General features: G+C 38.7%; 1 protein-coding gene across 6 annotated transcripts in view; it reads left to right on the top strand.

The window, feature by feature from the left end:
- LOC149158474 (protein FATTY ACID EXPORT 3, chloroplastic-like) overlaps positions 1-20,474 on the top strand; it is a 96,492-nt gene extending 76,018 nt beyond the window's left edge. The window contains exons 6-7 of one of the 6 annotated variants that reach the window (XM_089436241.1): positions 19,703-19,820; positions 20,029-20,474. In XM_089436241.1, coding sequence (XP_089292367.1) covers positions 19,703-19,787 — 85 coding nt within the window. In that variant the 3' untranslated portion in view covers positions 19,788-19,820; positions 20,029-20,474. Of the gene's footprint in view, positions 1-19,702 lie in introns of all 6 variants that reach the window. The other 5 variants (XM_089436238.1, XM_089436240.1, XM_089436239.1 and 2 more) reach the window with 5 other exon arrangements.
- Positions 20,475-21,155: the final 681 nt, after the last annotated feature.

Below are 21,155 nucleotides of genomic sequence, written 5' to 3'. Positions count from 1 at the left end.
TTGAAATATGAAATCTACAGTATGAGGGTTTATTTTCTTCGATGTATGGTTTATTTATTACTGCTTTTTTCTTGCTTATGTATTTAATAGATAAAATTCAGAAACTAGAAAACAATGAATGGAGATTGCTTTGAATGGAAATGATGCAAATACAAAGGAGAAGGCACTTTCTATGGAATTACTTGAGACTTGTGGCCTGTGGGCTGCTATATAACACAACCCCACTCTGTTGGACTCTCTCTCTATCCACAAGGAGTTACTTAGGTCTACTACGACACAAAATGCAAGCAAATAGGATGGAAGCCTATTTCCTCCCTACGACACAAAATGCAAGCAAATAGGATGGAACCTTCTTTCCTCCCTACAGCACAAAATGAAAGCAAATAGGATGGAGCCTTGTTTCCTCTTAATGGCTTGGTTATAACATAGACCAATAACTAACTAGGGTTCAAATTTGACCCATTCGACCCTCATGAGTCACAACTCGAACTTTCTAGAATCTTTTTCATCATTCCCATGTTGCTAATCCCTCTTCCATGAGTAACGATGGATGATGTGGCATCCTCTCAAATTATGATGGTTAATCATGATAGGTCAACTTCTGGGAGGCATATGTTTTGCATCCAAACTCCAGTTGATGTCTTTCTTGGATTGTTGAGAAGGTCTATATGTTGAATAGTGTCAGGGGTACGATGCGTAAGTAGCAAAGTTTTTCCCTCCCAAAAAATACCATTTAAGGCGTCAAACTGGGCTCCAAAAGGTTTATGACACCAATTCTCCAAATTGGGGCTCATCGCTAAAATTTCTCTTGTAAGCTGATTTCTATGGGTTTTCCACCCTGTAAGCATCGAGATGGATGAAAAATTGTATAATGATCCAATTCAGATCAACTACTCTTGTTCTTAGAGGGTGTGACAGGTTAGGAGGTGCTTCCAACTTTACACCTTGGAAGTGTAGACTACATAAACCATTGGAGGAGGTTGTTCTACATGGCTTTGTTGAAATGACTTCGATAACTTCTATTGATTGCATGAAATTGGCCAAGAATAACAAGGTAGCCAAGGTGAGGCAACGCATTCTGGATTTGGTGAAGGACCATTCAATGCCTCACATTATAGAGAAGAAATTGGTTGAGGAGATGTTTGATACCATGAGCACCCTATACTAGAGTGAGAATCACCAACGAAAGAGGTTATTGAAAAAGAAGTTCACCAACTCTCGCATGAGTGGCTCATGTATTGTGGCTAGTTTCCTAATGAATATCATCGAGTTGATAGATCAAAATTCTGCTTTTTGGATGACGATGTTTAATGAGGAGTTGGTTTCTATAGCACTAAATAGGATCCATTCATCTAGATACTTTTTTGTATGTGGTGGATGTACTAAAGAGAAGCTTTCTACCTTTTAGAAGCTTTGGGATGATTTCACTCTAGGAGACTAGAGATTCTTTTAGCTAGAGTATAGGAGAGTTAGAACCTAGTCCTCATTTGGGAAGATGAGGAAAATGGCGAGGAAGGAGCACAAAGGAAGATGTAGAAGGGGAAGAAGGAAGATTCATGGTCTTGTAACTAGGAGAAGAAAGACTTGAGACATGTGTTTGAAGTGTCAAAGGATTTTCCAGTATTCTTCTTAGTGTCCTAAGAAAAAAGGAAAGGGTATTCATTGACAAGGAAAGCAATTTGTAGGGGGGGTGAAAGCTTTTGTAAGAGTGGATGAGTTGGCATCTAAAGTTGAGACAACCTTCTCCATGGGTTCGTGCCTTTCCACTAACACCATTTTTGGTGTTGGGCATTATGTGGGCAATGAAGTATCTAAGCACATGACCATTAAAAAGAAGGCATTCAACAAAGTTAAAGACACATGAGGCAGGTGGAACTTGGTGACAATACCATATATCTAGTCACTATGATGGTTTTAATGCCATTTTGCATGCCATCAAGTATTGTTTTTAATATTGATGATGCCTTCTATGTTCTTGCTTTGACGTTCAACCATGGCAAATCTTAGATGTGTGTTTGAGTTGATGTTCGATAACTTATGATAAAATATCACAACAAGGATATTGGTTGCTTTTTTGCCAGAGGTGTCTAAGAGGGTGGCCTTTACAACTTGCTTGGTAGTTAGAGTAAACATGGAGCCATAGTCCATGACAATGGCTAATTGTGCAAGCTTAGCACAAGGGATTTGGTCACCTACACTATGAGGCATTTCCTCTCATGGACATGGTGTAGGTGTGGCTAGACTCCAAAATAGAGAAGATAGGAGTGGGGGCGGGGGAGGGGGGGTGAAAGCTTTTGTAAGAGTGGATGAGTTAGCATCTAAAGTTGAGACAACCTTCTCCATGGGTTTGTGCCTTTCCACTAACACCATTTTTGGTGTTGGGCATTATGTGGGCAATGAAGCATCTAACCACATGACCACTAAAAAGAAGGCATTCAACAAAGTTAAAGACACATGGGGCAGGTGGAACTTGGTGACAATGCCATATATCCAGTCACTATGATGGTTTTAATGCCATTTTGCATGCCATTAGTTAATGCTTTTGATATTGATGATGCCTTCTATGTTCTTGCTTTGACGTTCAACCATGGCAAATCTTAGATGTGTGATTGAGTTGATGATCGATAAGTTATGATAAAAGATCACAACAAGGATATTGGTCGTGTTTTGGCCAGAGGTGTCTGAGAGGGTGTCCTTTACAACTTGCTTGGTAGTTAGAGTAAACATGGAGCCATAATCCATGACAATGACTAATTGTGCAAGCTTAGCACAAGAGATTTGGTCACCTACACTATGAGGCATTTCCTCTCATGAACATGGTGTAGGGGTGGCCAGACTCTAATATAGAGAAGATAGGAGTGTGAGGCATAAATGATCGTCCAAGGTGCATCAATTCATAGACAAAACACTTCTGAGGCAACTGAATTGGTGCAAAGGCTAGATGTGGAAGAGGAGAGCCTGTTTTGGTCTCTTTGTTTCTCTTTTAGGGCCGAGAAGCTACAAGAGGTTGCTACTGTTATTAAGGGAAGATTGGATGGTGTGTTGGCGTTGTTTTTGGTAGCATACTCTCTCCTCCAACAAGCTGCATTGATGAGGAGCACCTACAACTAGGCCACATGCTTATTTTTCTTGTTCAAGGGGTCGAGAAGCTTCAACTAGGGCCACAGATATGTTTTGGGTGAACAGGTGGCTAGATGGTTAGGTTTTGAGGCTTAGAAGGCTAGAAGGTATCGAGTTGTTGGAGGAACCTTTTGGAGGGAGGCCACAGTTAAAGGGAGTTATGGAAGGCATGAAAAGAGGGTTGTAGCAGCATGCTAACAAGCCCTAACCAGAGTTCAGACCTACAGCAGTTTGCACCAACCCTTGATGACATGAGGTATGTAGGTTTGTTGGTGTTTTTGAGTTGATTTGATGCAGGTGGATGGTGTCCTAGGAGAGGACAAATTTTGATGATTGTAGCAGCCAAGAGGTAGGGATGACATGGCTGGCAGATGCCCTAACTAGAGTGCAGATGCTACAACAAAGATTGGTCACTTGTGGTATGTTGGAGGGCAGCGTGAGAGTGGACCAAGTGTGGACAATGGATTGGTCATTTATGGTCTATGGGAGGACAACGTGATAGTGCCCAAGTTGGAGCCCGATGCACAACACTATGATGGACAACAGTAGCTGCTAGAGTGGCAATTGTTGAGCTCAAGGTTTGAGAAGCTAGAGGAGTGATTGTGTAGTCCTAGACTTGCCTTGTGGAGAAGAACATCTACAACAAAAGAAGGGAAACCCACTTAGCCTGTGTTCATTGTGGGAAAAGGACATCTTACAGTGATAGGTGGTAGCCCTTTGTGCCTTATGTTAGTCTTCATTGGAGTAGCGCAAGAAGACTATAGTGGGCTGGAGTCCCTGAGTAGCTGAGGAGCAACAATGAGTAGATTAGAGTTGTTCACAAATGAAGATGTGAACAACTCAATAGAAGTCTCGATGTATTGATTCGTTGATGGACAAATGATCAACGAGAGAGCAAATCGGATAACCGAGATTCGGTGGCCAGATGGACTTGGAGCATTAATAGAGGCAGACGCTGCATATGGGGCGCTGAAGGACCGGGCACATGGTACAACCAAGGCAGCTATGAGGAGATTTACATCAACTAGATGGTCAGAGTATCTTGTGGTCATCACGACAAACACCAAGCCCTAGTTGTTGTTGTCTTGTATTAGTGGATGTATGAGGGCCATTATCCCTAGTATGGGAGCCCTAGACTGTTGTATTATTCAGTTGGATTAATATAACGAAGTTGGGTTATTGTACATAATTTGTGTAAATGGTTGTGTATATTTTGTGCACTAGTAGATTTACTGTTGTTTATATTCCGTTGTGCAAAGTAGACTTGTGATACTTGGTTTGGTTCTATCCTAGACACTAGTATTGTGGAAAAACAACACTCTGCTCTCTTTGAAAGTGCTCTTAGGAGTCTGAACATGCTTCGAAGTATCCCTCAATTCTAGTTAAACGATCGAGGTCTCTTGACAAAATTAGAAGGGGCTCTTGTCTTCTCTTGTTCACCTAAAGATTGCTATAGATCATTGTTGACATTGGCTCAACTTTTGGAGCTTCTTGCTCCTCATCCTTTGTCACTAGAGTAGGGTCATGGGACTTCTTGGTTGCAAAGTCTATCTCAAACTTTACATGTTGGCTTGCTATTGTCTTCCTCTATGCTGGAATACAGATCTCGTAAATCTGTGAATTTTTATTGTAACCCTCAAATAAGCCTTTCAAGTAATGGGGCTCCAACTTGTTCCTCTTCTCTATCGATACATGGATATAATTTGGATAGCCAAATATATGAAAACGACTCACCTTTGGATTCGCACTAGTGAATACCTCCTTTGGTGTCTTGTCCTTCAAGATCTTACGAGGACACCAACTTTGGATGTAGACTTGTAATTTCCTATGGTAATTTTTGCCCCGGGTTCTAAATTTGACAAGGGTTTTCTCCAAATAAATGAGAAAATATTACACAATAGTAGTGCACATTCATTCATCCATTAAATAATATGTATCATTGAATATAAAGATTCGAACAACAGTAAATATCTCCAACAACAATATGATTTTTTAGCAACACAGTTAGGGTTGACTACCCATAGAATAATAGATCTACAAAAATCCAATGTACACTTTGCTAGGGCTATTACACCCTCTAACCATATCAATCTTGACAATATATTTGCAATCGACAAATTAACCCTAGCACTATAAATCAACACAATCTACAATCAACAATTGGTCCCCAATCAAATTCAATCAACTTACAACACAGTTAAGAGCTTTGCTATGCAAGTGATGCCTTATTGATTTGACTTGTTGTCTAATGCAAATTTGTTCTTCAAGTCGTTTGCTGCTGGATCAATTCAATGTTTGACAAACTACAAGGAATTAGGCCGCGACTTTTCAGAACCTTCTCCGCTGTTACAAAACTCTCCTTGCGATTGAAGTTTATCCTATTGCTTGTTACGTGGACCAATTATCATGTTAATGGCTCTTACTGCATCCACTTGTTGGCTGGAAGTGAAACAAACCTTTTTTCTTGTCTAGTTTGGTTGCCACAGGGAAATTTGAACCACAACGGGGTGCCCTAACCTGATTGTTCTTCAATCACAAAGAACACCTAACAAGTTTGCTCTTCAATTGCAGAAGGATGCCTCAGGTTAGTGCATCAGTGGATGAGGGAAATGAGGGGGTCGCAGATCTGACTCAGTGTCTTTGTAGCCTTCGCTCCTCCTTTGGTAATGCAACCCAGATTTTGCCTTAGCAGAGCCACAAAATAACCCTTATTATGTGCAGACAAGAATTGTGCCTTAGACCGTCTTCACAGTACATCCTTGTTTGCCACAACCAGATGATAGATGTCTCTGTGTATTACTCGACAAGGTAAACCCATCAAATTTTCTTTCCTAGAACATTCCAAAACTTCTCTCCTTGAATGCTAGATCAAAAAATACCTTAAAGAATTTTCCAAACCGTTTTAGAGAAAAAAAGAGGATTAGCTGGGGTGGGATCAACTCCATCGAAACTAATCAAGGGAAAGGGGTCTTAAAACCCTCAGAGCCTCAGGCTCAAAGAAAATAGAGACAATTCAATCCAATTCGATGATGATAAAGTGATTGAATCTCTCCTTTATTTATAGAGTCTTCATGGGTAGTTTCTCTTCCTTAATCTAATGTGAGGGATTCATGTGGGACCCCCAATTGGGTTTTTTGCCCCAACTACCCCAAAATTTACCCAATGTTGCCCCATAACATTGGATAATGGGTTCCCTTCTTTATCAAATACTATAGCCTACGGGGATGGATAGGCTATTCCATCCTCCCTTGGACAATTAATCCATAGGGGACATTACAAGACCACTGTGTTACATGCCTTAGCTGGAAGAATCATTGGCAAGTCTTGGTCATGTATGTTGTCTTTAGCAGCCCTTATGATAGGTTGTCTTTCCCTCTTTACCTGAAGGCTATATTATTTCCCTGTAAATCACTGGCAACATTGGCTCAACTAGTGTTTTAAGGTTCGGCCAGCTCGGAACCGATTCGGCCGAGTTGGTCCGAGTCAAGGCCTCATTGGGTCAACTTGGCCAGTGAACCGGTTTGGTCGGCCGGGTTATTACAGACAACTTGGATGGCTCGGTAATAACCCAGCTGGCTCGGCCGAGTCCGAGCCTACTCGACCGGGTTGGATGACAGTGGCCCGTGAATTAAAAAACAACGATACTTTTTTTTTATTTGTTTTGCTTTTAGGGGACTCCAAGGTTTTCACGATGATACTTTAATGGTTTTTTGTCGCTAAATAAGTTTATCTCGCTTGATCTTGAGAGGTTTGTTTAGTTGGTATCACATATGTAGTAGAGATTCCTTAAGGGATAGCTTCATTCTTCTTCAAAACCTTCCAATAGGTTCTTTGCCCCTTTCTTAAAGCAAACCTAACTTTGTGGCCCCAACCTTGGCCCTCCAAATATGAGCATCGAGCCTTGAGTTGATTCCACGTGATGCTACACCCCTTGATGAGCCTCCAAATGCTAAAACACTAAACTTAAAAGCTTGGACGTTGGACTATTTGATGATATGCCCAAATGGACTGAAGATGCCCCCTAGCTGGCCTTGACCCTATTTTGGTGGATGGTGCCTTCTTCCAAAGCACAGATGAGGATGGTTATCATTGAGATGACTTAGGAGGGCTAGCACATCTCTCTTTGATGCTAATGCTTACCCTTAAGGTGCCATGTCACTCACATGCTTGAAAAGGGTGACATACGGTCTCTCCTAGATGACATCATGGTGGAGGATGCACCTTTTGAAGATGTACACATGCACTTTGGGACTTTCTTGGAGTGAGGAACACTCTTGGACCCTTGTATTAGTTCCTTGATGACTTACAATCTATTTTGGAGGATAATGCCATTTCTAGCCTCCTTGGTTATGTGTTTTTGTTTTGATCTCTATATCATCATCATGTATGTATTGGACAGTGCACTGGGTGCCATTTTGATATAATGGATATATTCATGAGCCTACTTTGATCATATGTTGTCTTCTATCTATATTCTAATGCCGTGTGTTTAGAAACATGAATGAAAATCTTTAAAATTATGTGTTTTTATTAAAAAAGTAAATATTTAATGTATTTTTTACAATGACCGAGTCATTGAAATCGAGCCGACGGAGTCGACCCTCGGCTGAGTCGGAGTCGGAGTCGACCCTCAGCCAAGTCGGAGTCGGAGTTGGAGTTTTAAAACATTGGGCTCAACCTTTGGAGCTTCTTGCCCCTCATCCCTATTATGTTGTGGGTTGTACGAAATTGTCTGCTCGCTCCTGATTCCTGTCCCCTTTCAAAACCCTTGAACTCCTTGGAGGTATACTCTCCCACATTGTTTGATCTCAAGGCTTGATCTTCTTCCAATATGGCTTTCAACTAGAGTTTTGAATTCTTAAAACCTACTAAAGACCTCATGGTTTTTAAGAAGTAGATTCAAGTCTTGCAAGAAAATTCATTAATAAATGAAACACTGTGCGTGCTTCCTGTTATCGACGCCATTGACATTGGTCCACAAACATCTAAATGTACTAGGTATAGAATCCCCATAGACCTATGCTCGCTCCTTGGAAAAACAACCTTAACATGCTACCTAGCATGCACCCTCTACATATACCATGATGCTCAATACTAAACTATGGAAGCCCTGTGACTATCTCCCTCATAATAGGTACATGGTTATAATTTGGACAACTAAAGATGCAAAAATGACTCAGTTTTGGCTTCACACTAGTGAATACCTCTGATGGTGTCTTGTCCTTCAAGATCCTGCAAACACATGGAATTTGGATGTCAACTTCTGCAAGGACGTGGATTTTGGATGTCAACCTTACTACATTAACATTAACGTGACATAAGGATTTAGCTGATTTTCAGCTTGATTTATGGTTTAATTTATTTATTGAAAAGGTTTCCATGTTCAAATGTGTACATGTGCCGACAATTCTGTGAATTAAAAAGGTTGTCTGGGGCAAACTGTATGTATAGTTTGTGTCACTTATTTTTGTTTGCCACTAATTATGTCAATCCTTTATAATGAAATCACAAACATCTTTTTATGACAATTCATTTATGCACTGTTAGTTTAATGTTTCCAAGAATAGTAGCTGAATCACTTATTTAGATACTTGATTCCTTACCCTTGGGTCCAATAGGGGTCCAGTTCAACCGGAAGATATTGCGCATCACCAAATATTTGTCTTAGCAGTCTTGCTTAAGTTTGATCCCATGAGTGTTCTCACATTTTTTTCTAACCGGAGTAGCATGAGCCTATACTGCTGAGCTGTGTCACCCTATATAAGGACGTCACCATCTCAGGTAGGCCCAAATGAGGATGGAATGTCCGGATGCTCCCATCTCAGATAGGCCCGAATGGGGATGGAACATCTGGGATATCCCAAGATTTCTATCTCAATTTGGGAATGTCCAGGACTCTTTATCTCAACTCAAATAGCTGATATTGAAAACATCCACCATGATTGTTTTTGTTTGATAATATTGTGTGGTACATTAAACTTTATGGTTCACAAATTTGGATAATGGAGTTACACGAAGCTAATCAGATACTGGTAGAAAGATTCTAGATGCTCTAGATGGCATGGATCAGTTATACGTTCACTATATATCCCGAGTATGTACTCCAGATTGTTGTGCAGCCAAAGATTGAATGCTACAACAACCAAAAACAGAATTTGGGATTCTTCACATTTAGAACCAGCTAACAACGAAGGTGTAATGTGATCCTTATGCTTATAGCTATGGTATTATAGTAAAGAAACTACACCCATCTCCTCTATTTGAAAAGAATCAAGGGAAAATACTTTTCTGCATTAAAGACATTAAGCTTCAATGTATGCATCAAGATGATTGTGCCCGTCAAATTTTTATTCTGTTGATAAAAAAAGATTTATTTTTTAAACATCTAAAAATCTTTCAAATGAGGGACCCAAGACATTCAGAGTGAAAGGATGCTTTCTGCCATGTGTAGAGTAGTTCAGTTTAGCATAAATATGGAAATATTTGAAATGCATATTGTCTATGGTATGTGTTGTCACTCAAATTGTACACCAAAATGCGAGAACGCTCAGGGCAGGGGCTGTCACTAAGATCCCGGCCCTCTTTGTTTAAGCTGTCTCCCTAAAGTAGCTAAGAGGGGTAGTCCCTATGGATGAAATGATGAGTACAGGAGACAACTGAATGGCCTAGCAACTTGGTTAAGGATAATTGACTTCTTTAATTATTTAGCACAACTTGATTAGATTTTAGGATTTTTAAGTGTGAGACGAGTGCCTTAGGAGTCAATTTACTTGCACAATATAGATTAAATTCCAAGTTACCGAATGAACAATTGCCGCTAGGATGAAAAACTGTCCTATATGAGATGCAACACCTAGAACTAAGTGAAATGCAGGCTTTTGGTTAATTTTAGTTAGAATGCCTATTCTAGGTGAGTCCTTACTTTCAACTGTTTTGAAGTTAGTCTCAAATGTAGGTTGTACAGATAAGCCCACAAAAAGGGGGCTATGGCCTCGTTAGCGATACCTTTTGTGAGGTTTTAGCGACCCAAGTGCCTTTGTTCCTACAAGGGATTATCTGCAAGAGAATTGCAAGGTCAGCTCTGTTAACCACAAATGAGGGTCTAAACTTCGCAGGTTGGGTGAGAAAGGTGGTCCTATCTTCTTACAACCAAGCTTATGGTTGGAGGTTTATTTTATAATGCGCCACTATTCCTAGAATGAAGTGCAAGATGATTAGATGAAATTAATCTTTTAGATCACAAATTACAAGAATTACAAGATTGCCAATAAGAAGTGCTTAAGATGTGAGACAATTAGATTTAGAACATTAGCACATTTAAACTCAAGTATTACAAGAAATAGTCTCACAATTAGTATAATCAATGCTTCTTCAAAATAAATAGTACTCCACGATGAGCAACTTTAGAACATTACAAACTTCTTTTAATAACAATGTGTGTATGCAAGATATCTCAAAAAGCTTGTTATGTCAACAATACACAAGTTAACCAAGATAATGCTCTTATCACAATGACATCCAAACAACAAGATTTCCGATGTTAATGCCAATTAACTTCACCTTTAGAAGATTATCAATCTTGTTATGAGAGTTAATTTGAGAGCACAACTCACTTGTTACTTAGGTTATTAGCCAACAATGATTTTTATGATTAGAGAACATTAACCATCAATGACATGCAAGAAACTTAAATGCAATTATGAGATCAAGGATGCAACCAAACAATGATTTTATGCAAATGATGCAATATGAAACATGAGAATGAGATGCAATCAAAGATCCTTTCACCACTTAGATCAACACAACATAAGATGCAAATGATCCAAGACAAGAGAGATAAAGCCCTCTAAGGCTAGAGATGAATTATTATGATTTTAGAGCCTCTTTAGGTGTTCTTTTACCACTGCTGCAAATGTATATCAGACTTCAAAATGTTTATATCAAAACATAGAAAAATTATATCAGACTTACAAATTCACTTAGAAGAGGCACAAGAGATAAACACATGAGTTGATTAGCCTTATTAGGTTAATGTGCAATGATTAAATCAAGTGAAAATGTTTTGAGGCTTGTTTAGTGTGATTAGATCAGATTTATGCATCTATTATAAGAATGATTCAGATCTGGTTATGAAAAAACAGTGAGGGGAGATAGGGGCAAGAGAGAAAACGCAAGGCCTAGAGGCCTTGCTTGATGGAGAGATGGGCTTCTTGTATGCACTAGAATTCTTTCAAACACCTGCAACACAAGTATTAGCTTGATAATGATGGATCAACCCTCTTATGATAGAGATTAGGGCTTCTAGGAGATAAAGCCCTCTAAGGCTAGAGATGAATTATTATGATTTTAGAGCCTCCTTAGGTGTTCTTTTACCACTGCTACAAATGTATATCAGACTTCAAAATGTTTATATCAAAACTTAGAAAAATTATATCAGACTTACAAATTCACTTAGAAGAGGCACAGAGATAAACACATGAGTTGATTAGCCTTATTAGGTTAATGTGCAATGATTAAACCAAGTGAAAATGTTTTTAGGCTTGTTTAGTGTGATTAGATCAGATTTATGCATCTATTATAAGAATGATTCAGATCTGGTTATGAAAAAACAGTGAGGGGAGATAGGGGCAAGAGAGAAAACGCTAGGCCTAGAGGCCTTGCTTGATGGAGAGATGGGCTTCTTGTATGCACTAGAATTCTTTCAAACACCTGCAACACAAGTATTAGCTTGATAATGATGGATCAACCCTCTTATGATAGAGATTAGGGCTTCTAGGGCTAATTTATGAACAAATGAGACTCCAAACCCTTGAGATGCTTCCCCAACCAGTGATAGGTTTGCAAAACAAATTGTTAGCTTGAAAGACAATGGAAAAATTGATTTGTAAATCACTTCAACCCCTTTGTAAACTTACCACAAGCCAAAAAACACAAAGTATTAGTGTCAAATCAAGTGTCAAAGCCACAAATAAGCCCAAAAATGATTGCAGCTAGTGAAACCAAAGCCTAATAAGCCCACGGCTAGGGTTAAAGGGCCAAATAGGCTTGCTGCCAAGGGTTTCAAGCCTTCTAAGGGCTGCAATTGCCAAGGAAGAGGCCTCTAAGGCCTATGACAAGGAGGGAAGGCCCTTCCTAGGGCTACAACTAGCAAAGTAAGCCCTCACAAGGGCTGGCGCTAGGGTAAAAGGCCCACCAAGGGTTTCAACTTAGGGAATTAGGCCCCAATAGGGTTGTGGTCACCTAGAAAACTAGCCAAAATAGGCCACGACACCCTTGCAACAAACCCAAAAAATGATGAAAACCTCTACCAAGGATTGCGACCTCCTTCTTTAAGCTATTTGACCTCTCCAAAATGGATTTTTGCTTCAATCCCTTGAGACAACACCTGCAAAAGTGAGAAATAGAGTGCCAAGAACCCAATATGTACAAAAAAACCCCAAAACCCCAATAGCTATACAAAAATAAAAGGTTAGTATTTAAAAATACAAGGGTTAGTGGAAAAATAATTTTACAAATATTTACAAAATAAACTTTGTTCTCATTAGCATATTAAAATTTTATGGCACAAGTAAATAAATTTGAAGATAATGAGATTTTTTTTTTTGTTCTTTGTTTTTATTTTCCCTTGTTGGTTTTATATATATTCTTGTTTAATTTTTGCAAAGTCCTCTTGCATAAAATTTTCGTTGGATTAAGACTAGGAGCCAAACAAGGGTGTGATCCCCTCGCAGTCTGTGAACTTGGAAGCCAAGCGTTGGAGCAACTTGTAACTCAATGCACTTTAAATGATAGATTATTAAACAAAAGGGGTTCAATTCACACAAGAAATCTAGAGAACTGGAGATACTTGCTAGATCTACTAAACTTGGAGTGTTTACTCTAGCCTAACACTAAAGCAAGATACCTATGCTAATAAATGTTCCTATTATTGGCAATTGAAATATGATCAATGTTAAAATAATTAAAAGCATATCCATAAATCATCCAGCACATACCATAGATCAGCAAGCAAGAGACACTTGGAATTGAACCTCAAAGACTTTTTGTTAAGTGCAAAGAAATTCCAACTAAGCCTTGCTCATTACATCAGATAATCGTTACATCAAGGTCAAAATCGCTGGAAGAAGAGACTAATAAGTCACCTTCTAGCTCTAGACAAGGAAGCAAGCCAAGCGAAGTTGTTGGAAGGCCTTGGAAGGATAAATTTCTCTCACATGTGTGGAAGTAGTAGTAGTTATAGGGGCCAAAAATTTCATACTTGCAGTGGAGGCTGAAATTCTGAAATTGGGGGTCGAAGTTGTCCTGTTGGAAGAGATTTGACTGGGTTTGACTTGGATAGAGGAAGCACATCATCAGGAAGGTCGGACTTGGTCTTGGAAGGGTCTTGGTCTCGGTCTAGAAGTCTTGGAATTCGACAATTGAAGAATCTATAAGAAGGGAAGAGGTTTTGGCCCTAGTTTGTAGTCTATATCTTGTGTTCTTGTCTACTAGTTTTCTTCTTGTTTTGGTAGTTGTTTGATGATAAGAACAAACATAATAATAAGAGAAGCTAATGAGTAAGGAAAAGTAAAAAGATATCACAAGCAGTTACGAAGAAAAGAGAAATCATCCTAACTACTGCCCTATAGATTTTTCAACACAACCGTAGCTACAAAAATCAACACTCCCTCTTAGTTAGAGAGGTATTAATAATGATTTCATTAGATGTTCTCTTGTTGAAAAATTTCTCTAGGAAAAGGTCGAATGAGCTAGCTATGTTGATGTATCTATCCACTAACTGTGAAAGCATCTTGCATTAGCGTCGTGCTCAACAAGTTGTCACTTGGAGCCATTCACCAATTATCCAAGTCGTCAGTTGGAACATGGTCAACACCTGGACCTATGGTGAAACCTTATGATATTGCCATTCCTGCATGCTTATTGAATGGTAACTCTCTTGCCCGATGCTAGAGGCACTCACTCGCCCACTTGGGGATCACTCTGTGCCTTGATGCTCTCTGGGCCATTCACCCTAACCACATTTTGTGGCCCCTAGTAAATTCTTTGATCTGTTTAAATTTTGACCTAGGGAGAATGTATGCCCTTGATGCAACAACATCAACACTTCCTCTAACAGAGGAAAACATTCTCAACCACTCTAGCTTGTCCTTAACGTATACAAACTTCTCAAGGTTGAATCTGAAGTATACAAACTTCTCCTTGGGACAGAGGCTTTGTGAGAATGTCAAAGACTTGCTCGATTGTAGAAATGCATTAGAGCTTCACTGCTCGCTTTGTACCATGTCTTGGTACTTGATCTCAATGTGCTTCAACCTGTCACCATGGTCGTCTTGTGCACCTGATCAAAAATCTTGTGAGTAGTTACTGAAGCCACACTATTTCATAACTCGCCAAACTAGCTCCAATAGACCTAGCCTCTGTAGTCTTAAGTGCCATATGTCTGCTTCATGCCCAAGCAGAATACAAACTTAATTGTCATCCTGATGTACTCTTCCCGTTTTCAACACTCTGTACCCAATTTTCATTTGTATATATCTATGTAGTTGTACCTCTCAATTCACCTCTAATTGTACCATGCAGGTACCTCAACGTATGTTGTGACACAATTACTTTTTGGTCACCTTGACTGGGTGCTTCCTCTGACACTGAAACAGATTTTTGTTGTGGTAATCTTGGCTGCTCCCTCCGGCTTCTGCCATACTTTTAGTTCTAAGAAGTATCCAACAAAAATCCTTCATCTTGAACTGAGAGGTCAACCCTCTTTGCCACTGAAGTAGGGCGTGACAACTCCCTCTATTAGGGAAGCAAATCCTCCTGCCACATCTGCTCACTTTGTCATGTGAGTCCTTCTGTCCTGTCAGAAACAAATCATAACAAGATCAACCATGACTCATCAGAGTTCCATCAAACTGAGAATAACATGCCCAAGATCCATATAAAGCCTTCTTTAGACTGCAATGATGAGACTTCTTCTCATGTACTTAAAAGCTGCGAGGTAGCTCTATGTACACTTCTTCTTCCTCAATTACTCCATTGAGGAAAGCGATCTTTGCATCCACCTGGTGAAATTTTCAAAGCAATAATAATAGTTCTAACAGAGGTGTACATGACAATTGGAGCAAATGTCTTGTCATAGTTTTCTCCTTCTTTTTGGAAGAATCCTTGAATCTTTCTTTGTAAGATTGTACTTATCTATGTTGCCATCTACTGCATACTTGTAGATCCACTTGGAATTCACCATTGACTTTCCTCAAATCTCGACATAGTCTTCATTATGGCATCCTTCAAACTTGCTGGCCTGCCTGCTCCCTCTGAACTAGGAGCTCTTCCGGTCATCAGACATGGTTCTAGATGTTAGTACAATTTCTCCCTCTTGAACACAAATCACTTTGGGAGAATCCTCTTGTCGTAAACTTTGCTTCATTCTTCCCAATGATTCCATCTGCTGCCAAAGCCTTGATAACCTTTACGATGTACCTATAACCCTCACTTGGAGGTCATGGAAGAAATGATTATAACCTTAGCAAAAGGAAATAAAGACAAGAGGTTAACTAAGAATAAAGCAATAATAATCAAGGAAGAGAGATACAAAGTACTTATCTTTTGAGGATTATAGGGAAATGTCAACTCCCTCTTCATCTTAGCCTTATTGCATCCATCTTGCAAGTTTGTCAACCTTATCCTCATTATTAGCAATAGTGTTTGATAATATCAGTCATATTTTGCGAAATATCATGAATGTTGCGTGATTTGCAGGTAAATGATATTTCGGCAGGTAAATATTGCAATATATCTGGCTTTGAAAATATTGCAATATTTTGAAAATCCCGGCTAAACATCACGATATTTTGAAAATCTCGGCTAAATATCGTTGTAGCTTTATATGTTTAAAAATATGAAAAAATGAATATTTTATGCAATTTTTATGTTTGCAGATATTTTCCGATATTTTCGCCAATATTGCCGAGGACCCTTGCCGATATTTTGCTGAGAACAATATTATCAACACTGGTCAACATGATGTCATATTTTCTTATTTCAATGGAAACATTGAACTAGGTCCAGCTCTAGGGTTTTATCCACAAATGCTAGGGTGTTTGCATCCAAGATTTCAAGTCTTCTAGGGTTTACAAACCCTAGATTTACAATTTCTCATTTACACCTTCTGCAAGTCCAGCAGACATATGTAAATTTTTCTTTTAAATGTCCAAAACCATAGAGTCCCCATGCCTTAGCATCTGAAATGCATCATGTCATCAAACAATCAAGCCCAAGGATGTTCCATCTTGATACCAAGGAAAAGTATTATAATTTTTGTAGGACTTGTACTCTGTCCCTTTCGAACAACATCCTCCAACTATCATTAAGGACAAATATAGCATGTGATTCATAGATACAAATCTTCAAGGAGGGAGTTACATTTCAATGTTCTTTTTAGTATCTTATAAGAGACCTTGCTCCATCAAGAACAGTCTTCAGGTGACGTGAGTATGGTCCAGACTTCCTTCAGAGTCGTTTAGCAAATTATGTCCACAGGATTTGTTCACAAATTATTACTCTCAGCCTCTAGTAAACCAAATTAACTGAATTCTGCTTCTGTGCATGATCAGCATAGCACAGTGATAAACATGAATTCTTTTGCTTTCAAATTTAGATCATTGGCCTGAATTAGATCATCAATATGTCTTGTCAGTCAATGACACTTGAAACAAGTGTATCCCATTCTGTCTCAATAAATGATATCAATAGGTTTGTTTCAGATTTAACAAGTCTATAGCCAATATTCTAAGCTTTTCCTTCTTCAAACAATTGTAGGGTTTGTCGGAGAATTAGGAACTAAAGATGAGCTTCCTCTGGCTCAGAATGGTGATCTTAATTAATGCCTTATGATTTCAGGCTGTCTTCCAATGCTTTCACAGAGGCTACTTTTATACAGGATTGACCCTTAATCATGACACTGTTCATGTTCGGCATGTCACTCTTCAGGCTCGCCAAGAGATTTCTGTAAAGGTGTATTTTGTAATCAACATACTTTTGCTGTGGAGTTCTTCTTCCTCCAACAAATAAAATCACAATAGCAAAATGACTTGGCCTTTACAAGAAAACTTAGATTTTCAGACTTGATGTAGAACTCAGTCTCATCTTTATTGTAAACTTATAAATATCCCTATCATATATCTAAAAATCTCTGCCATATAAGTAATGGCACCGAATACAATCATAATCTCAATAGTGCAATGCAAGGCATCTTCTGTATATTGGTCCACCCTCCAATTAGCATGGCTTATCTTTTCTTGGGGCCGGCCCTATGAGTGGTAACACTGATCTTTCATGACTACTTGGTTAATATTAAGTAAATGTCACCAGTCAAACAAGGTATGCTCTGTCAAGCTCTGCATAATACTTGAAACGGTCCTTCACAGGTATAGAGAATACTTTGAACTTGTCACTCTACAAGATTTGGCATAAATCTGGGTGCTGCTTCATAATTTAAGGATCATGCTTCTTGACACCTTCCAAGCAGATTTTAGCATACTTCTTTTGCTGTGTAGCAACAGAGTCCTTGATTACATATGTTGTTTGTGATACATGAAATGAACTTTATTAACCATGAAACAGCAGTCAAATCCCTTTTTAAGAGGGGCTCCTTTCCTTGACCTGAATGTACAGTGCCTTCCATAATCAAAGGGTTACAAACCACTTTTTGCAAACAGATTTTAGTAGACCTCATGCACAAAAGACAATTCTGCTGGCTTTTCCACTGACTGAAGTATTTTGATCTGAGACACTTTGGATCTTCTGAGGTCATCTCTGAGGCCTCTCGGTCTTCTATTAGTAGACTTGAGGCCTTTTCGGCCTTCCTGAGATCAGCCCTGAGGCCTTTCGGCCTTTGCAACGAGAATGAGGCTTTTCGTTCCTCAACAGAATTTGACGCTTAAAAGAATAAGATCCCAATCCTCAGAACCATGATTTGACTTCAGCTGTCTTGAGATTTTTTGAGCTAGGGTTACAGGATTCATATTAGGGCTTTTCTTGGCTGCACCTATAAGGCTGCTCTTCCAACCAGCTCTGAAACCATGTTGATTTCCAAAGATCTTCTAATCTGATAATTGATTCTTATGATTTCTTATGTTAATCTTTTTTATGTTCACATTCATCATAAAGCAGTTACACAGAAGACAAAAGATCTCAACAGTAGAACCAAAAATGCTAGTAGGATCATATAGAGACAGCCAAATACATGAGACACGAAATTTTACCCTGGGAAGACCCAGCAACATTTTCTTTAGAGAAGTTATTGAATGCAACAAGAAATACAATCTGATCTTCCAGTCAAAAGCAAAATCAGACTGACAATATACATACATAGGTCACACCTGGTCAACCAGAGACAAATTTGGCCTCCTGAAATTTCACCCCCTGAAATTTTGGCCCGCTGCCTCAGATATCGGTCTGCTGCTGCTTCAGAAATTAGGTCTGACCATATTCTCAACTTGCCCTTTAAACTCAATCTGCCCTTGTCTTTCTCCTCCTATGCTTTAATAGAAGTGAACCTTCGCTTGAACAGAAGTAATCTGAATTGCCTCCCAATTGATGAACTCTAATGGATATATAGTGATTGGATGAACCCAGAGTGGTGTGTTCGAAGGGTCAGGCCTACTTGATCTTTTGGAGGGCCGACTTGACATTCTTGGAGCCAAAAACTCAAATTTAAAAAGTCAAATTCTTTCTTTTTAAAATGACATGAAGAACATGTCTTGACTTTAATATTACATATATATTTGGAGGGATAAATAATAATCATGAAGACTGACCAGAGCTACAAAAATCAACACTTAATCCTGGATTCTCATGCAGGAGCCTTTATGTAGTTTTAATTTGCATTACTTGTAAGGTTGTCAAATGATAGTGAAACAATGGTCAACGAGAGACATTAAAGCTTGCCAAAATTGTTACTTATATTAGTTCAGACAGCAGGCCAGTAATAGACATGCATGTACATGATAAACACCCTAACACAAAGGGAGCTCTAGTTGATGTGTGGCATTATATGCCACAAAGAAGTATAATGATGGATTTAGTTGTATAATTAAAATTGTTGTGAATGTTGGTTTGTTTATGTTTCGGTGTTTGTTTACTGTTTGAGTTTGATATGATATGGGAATCCATCCAAGACCTATTGTGTATGGGTCCCATACATAACGATGTTGTATCCTTTATTGTCCACGAGGGATCCAAGACATATCCCAGAAGGACTCAAATGCAGTACATGTTTATCAAGGAAGGCAGGAGAAGAGATCCAGTAACATAATACAAAATGTTAGTTTATTTGATGCTCAAATGTTCTTTTTGTTTTTTTATTATTTTTGGGTGCATAGAGATCTTGCAGTATGGTGCCATTATCTATTCTTCGTTTAAGTACCTTGTGCTTGTGTACCATGTTTTTTGTAATTCTGGGCTCTAGATTGGATCATACGGTCCATTTGACTTCCAGTCTGCATTTTCTTTTAGTGTTTTTATTATTTGATTCATTTTGTTGGCCTTGGAGGCTCATGCAAGAAATTGCCTTGGCTGTTTGCAGTGCTGCAATACTACTATTTTATTCCTATATAATTTTCTCTGAACGGAACCAGTTGAAGAATGTTGAGCCAGAGTCTTCAGACTGATATGGCAAGAAGCAAGTAACCATACATGTGAAGGTCAGTACTGGGGGCTGCTTCCTTTGAAGTTTTGGTGCTTTATCAGTAACAATAATCCTCTTTTAAGATAATCCAACTTTCAAAGGCAATTTATATCCTTTTGGGCCAGTGGTGGGTTATTTAGGGTGTTCTATTTGATGTTTGTTGTTAGGAAGGTTTTTGCATGCAATACATATTGATCCATAAACAGTGCAGAGTTTATGTACAGTTTTGCCATTTTGGTGAAGAATGAGCATCTTGCGTACATGTGGGACAAGGTGGAGATTATCATCTCTATTAATGCCCCCATCTCAGCCTCTGTAAATTTTATGAGATTCTATTAGCATGTGCAGTTTGTCACAAAATAGCATGCCATGTTTGGTTAACTGCCAAGGAGAGTTCTTTCTTGTTACTTTGATGAAATGGTCAGAAATTGTAATTTGGCAATAAAATCAGCATGCTGCTGTTGATGTTAGTGGGAACGCCATGATGTTTGGCTTTTAGGTCATATGGTAGACTGGTATTTGTTGGAATTTAGATTCTGAATATCAAAGGTTCTGAGAGTCGTGAAATTTGGTGAGGCCCCTCGGTTTAAGAGGCTTCTATAGTGCTTTTCTACTATTTTTCTATCAGTTTTTTTAATATTGATTATCAAATTTATATTGGTTTTTACTACATCAATTCCATGAAATCAAGTGACAAAGTGGTATAGTTTATCTTCCGCTGCCTCACACGGGTTGAAGAAAGCACATATACAAAAGGCACTGCTTTTAAAAAAAAGGTTTTCAACTTTAAAAGATGATGCAATTTAACTAACTTAACATTGTTCATTATGCTTAAGCCTTATGCATTGTAATTTTTTTTATAATGTCCCCCCTGATTTTGAACTGGCATAGATCCATCTTTAACCATGTCCCTGGTGCAAACCTTTTATCTCAGAGCTTTAGATGTTTTCCTACCAGTTTATTTATTTGTTTTATTTTATCGTAATTTATTTAAAGAAATTAACGTCGGCTGTTTTTCTTTTTATTTTTTGATATTCTTGGGGAAACCAAAGGGATGCTTCCCCACATTTGTGAATGTCGTTCCCAGTAAAGCCGTTAGTGTACATAGTGCACTTCACCCAGAGGGTTTTGAACTGGGCAACTGCTTGCGTGGGCTAGCTAAATGCCCATCAACCTTGGTGTCAACTGGCTGAATTAGTCTCCTAGCATTAGATGTGGAATACACATCACAAATTGAGACCTCCCTCAGTCTTGGCTGGTGAACTAACCCATTGGAATATATATATATATATATATATATATATATAATTTACATTGTTCTTGAAATATAAAATTTTATTTTATTAGCGTT

This window comes from Pinus tabuliformis, chromosome 5_2, assembly GCF_031772625.1.
Source record: "Pinus tabuliformis cultivar Carrire ecotype Pingquan chromosome 5_2, CPIR1, whole genome shotgun sequence".
Classification (NCBI taxonomy): Eukaryota; Viridiplantae; Streptophyta; class Pinopsida; order Pinales; family Pinaceae; genus Pinus; species Pinus tabuliformis.
Note: the sequence above shows the minus strand (reverse complement) of the source record. Positions and strands in the feature narration are given on the sequence as shown.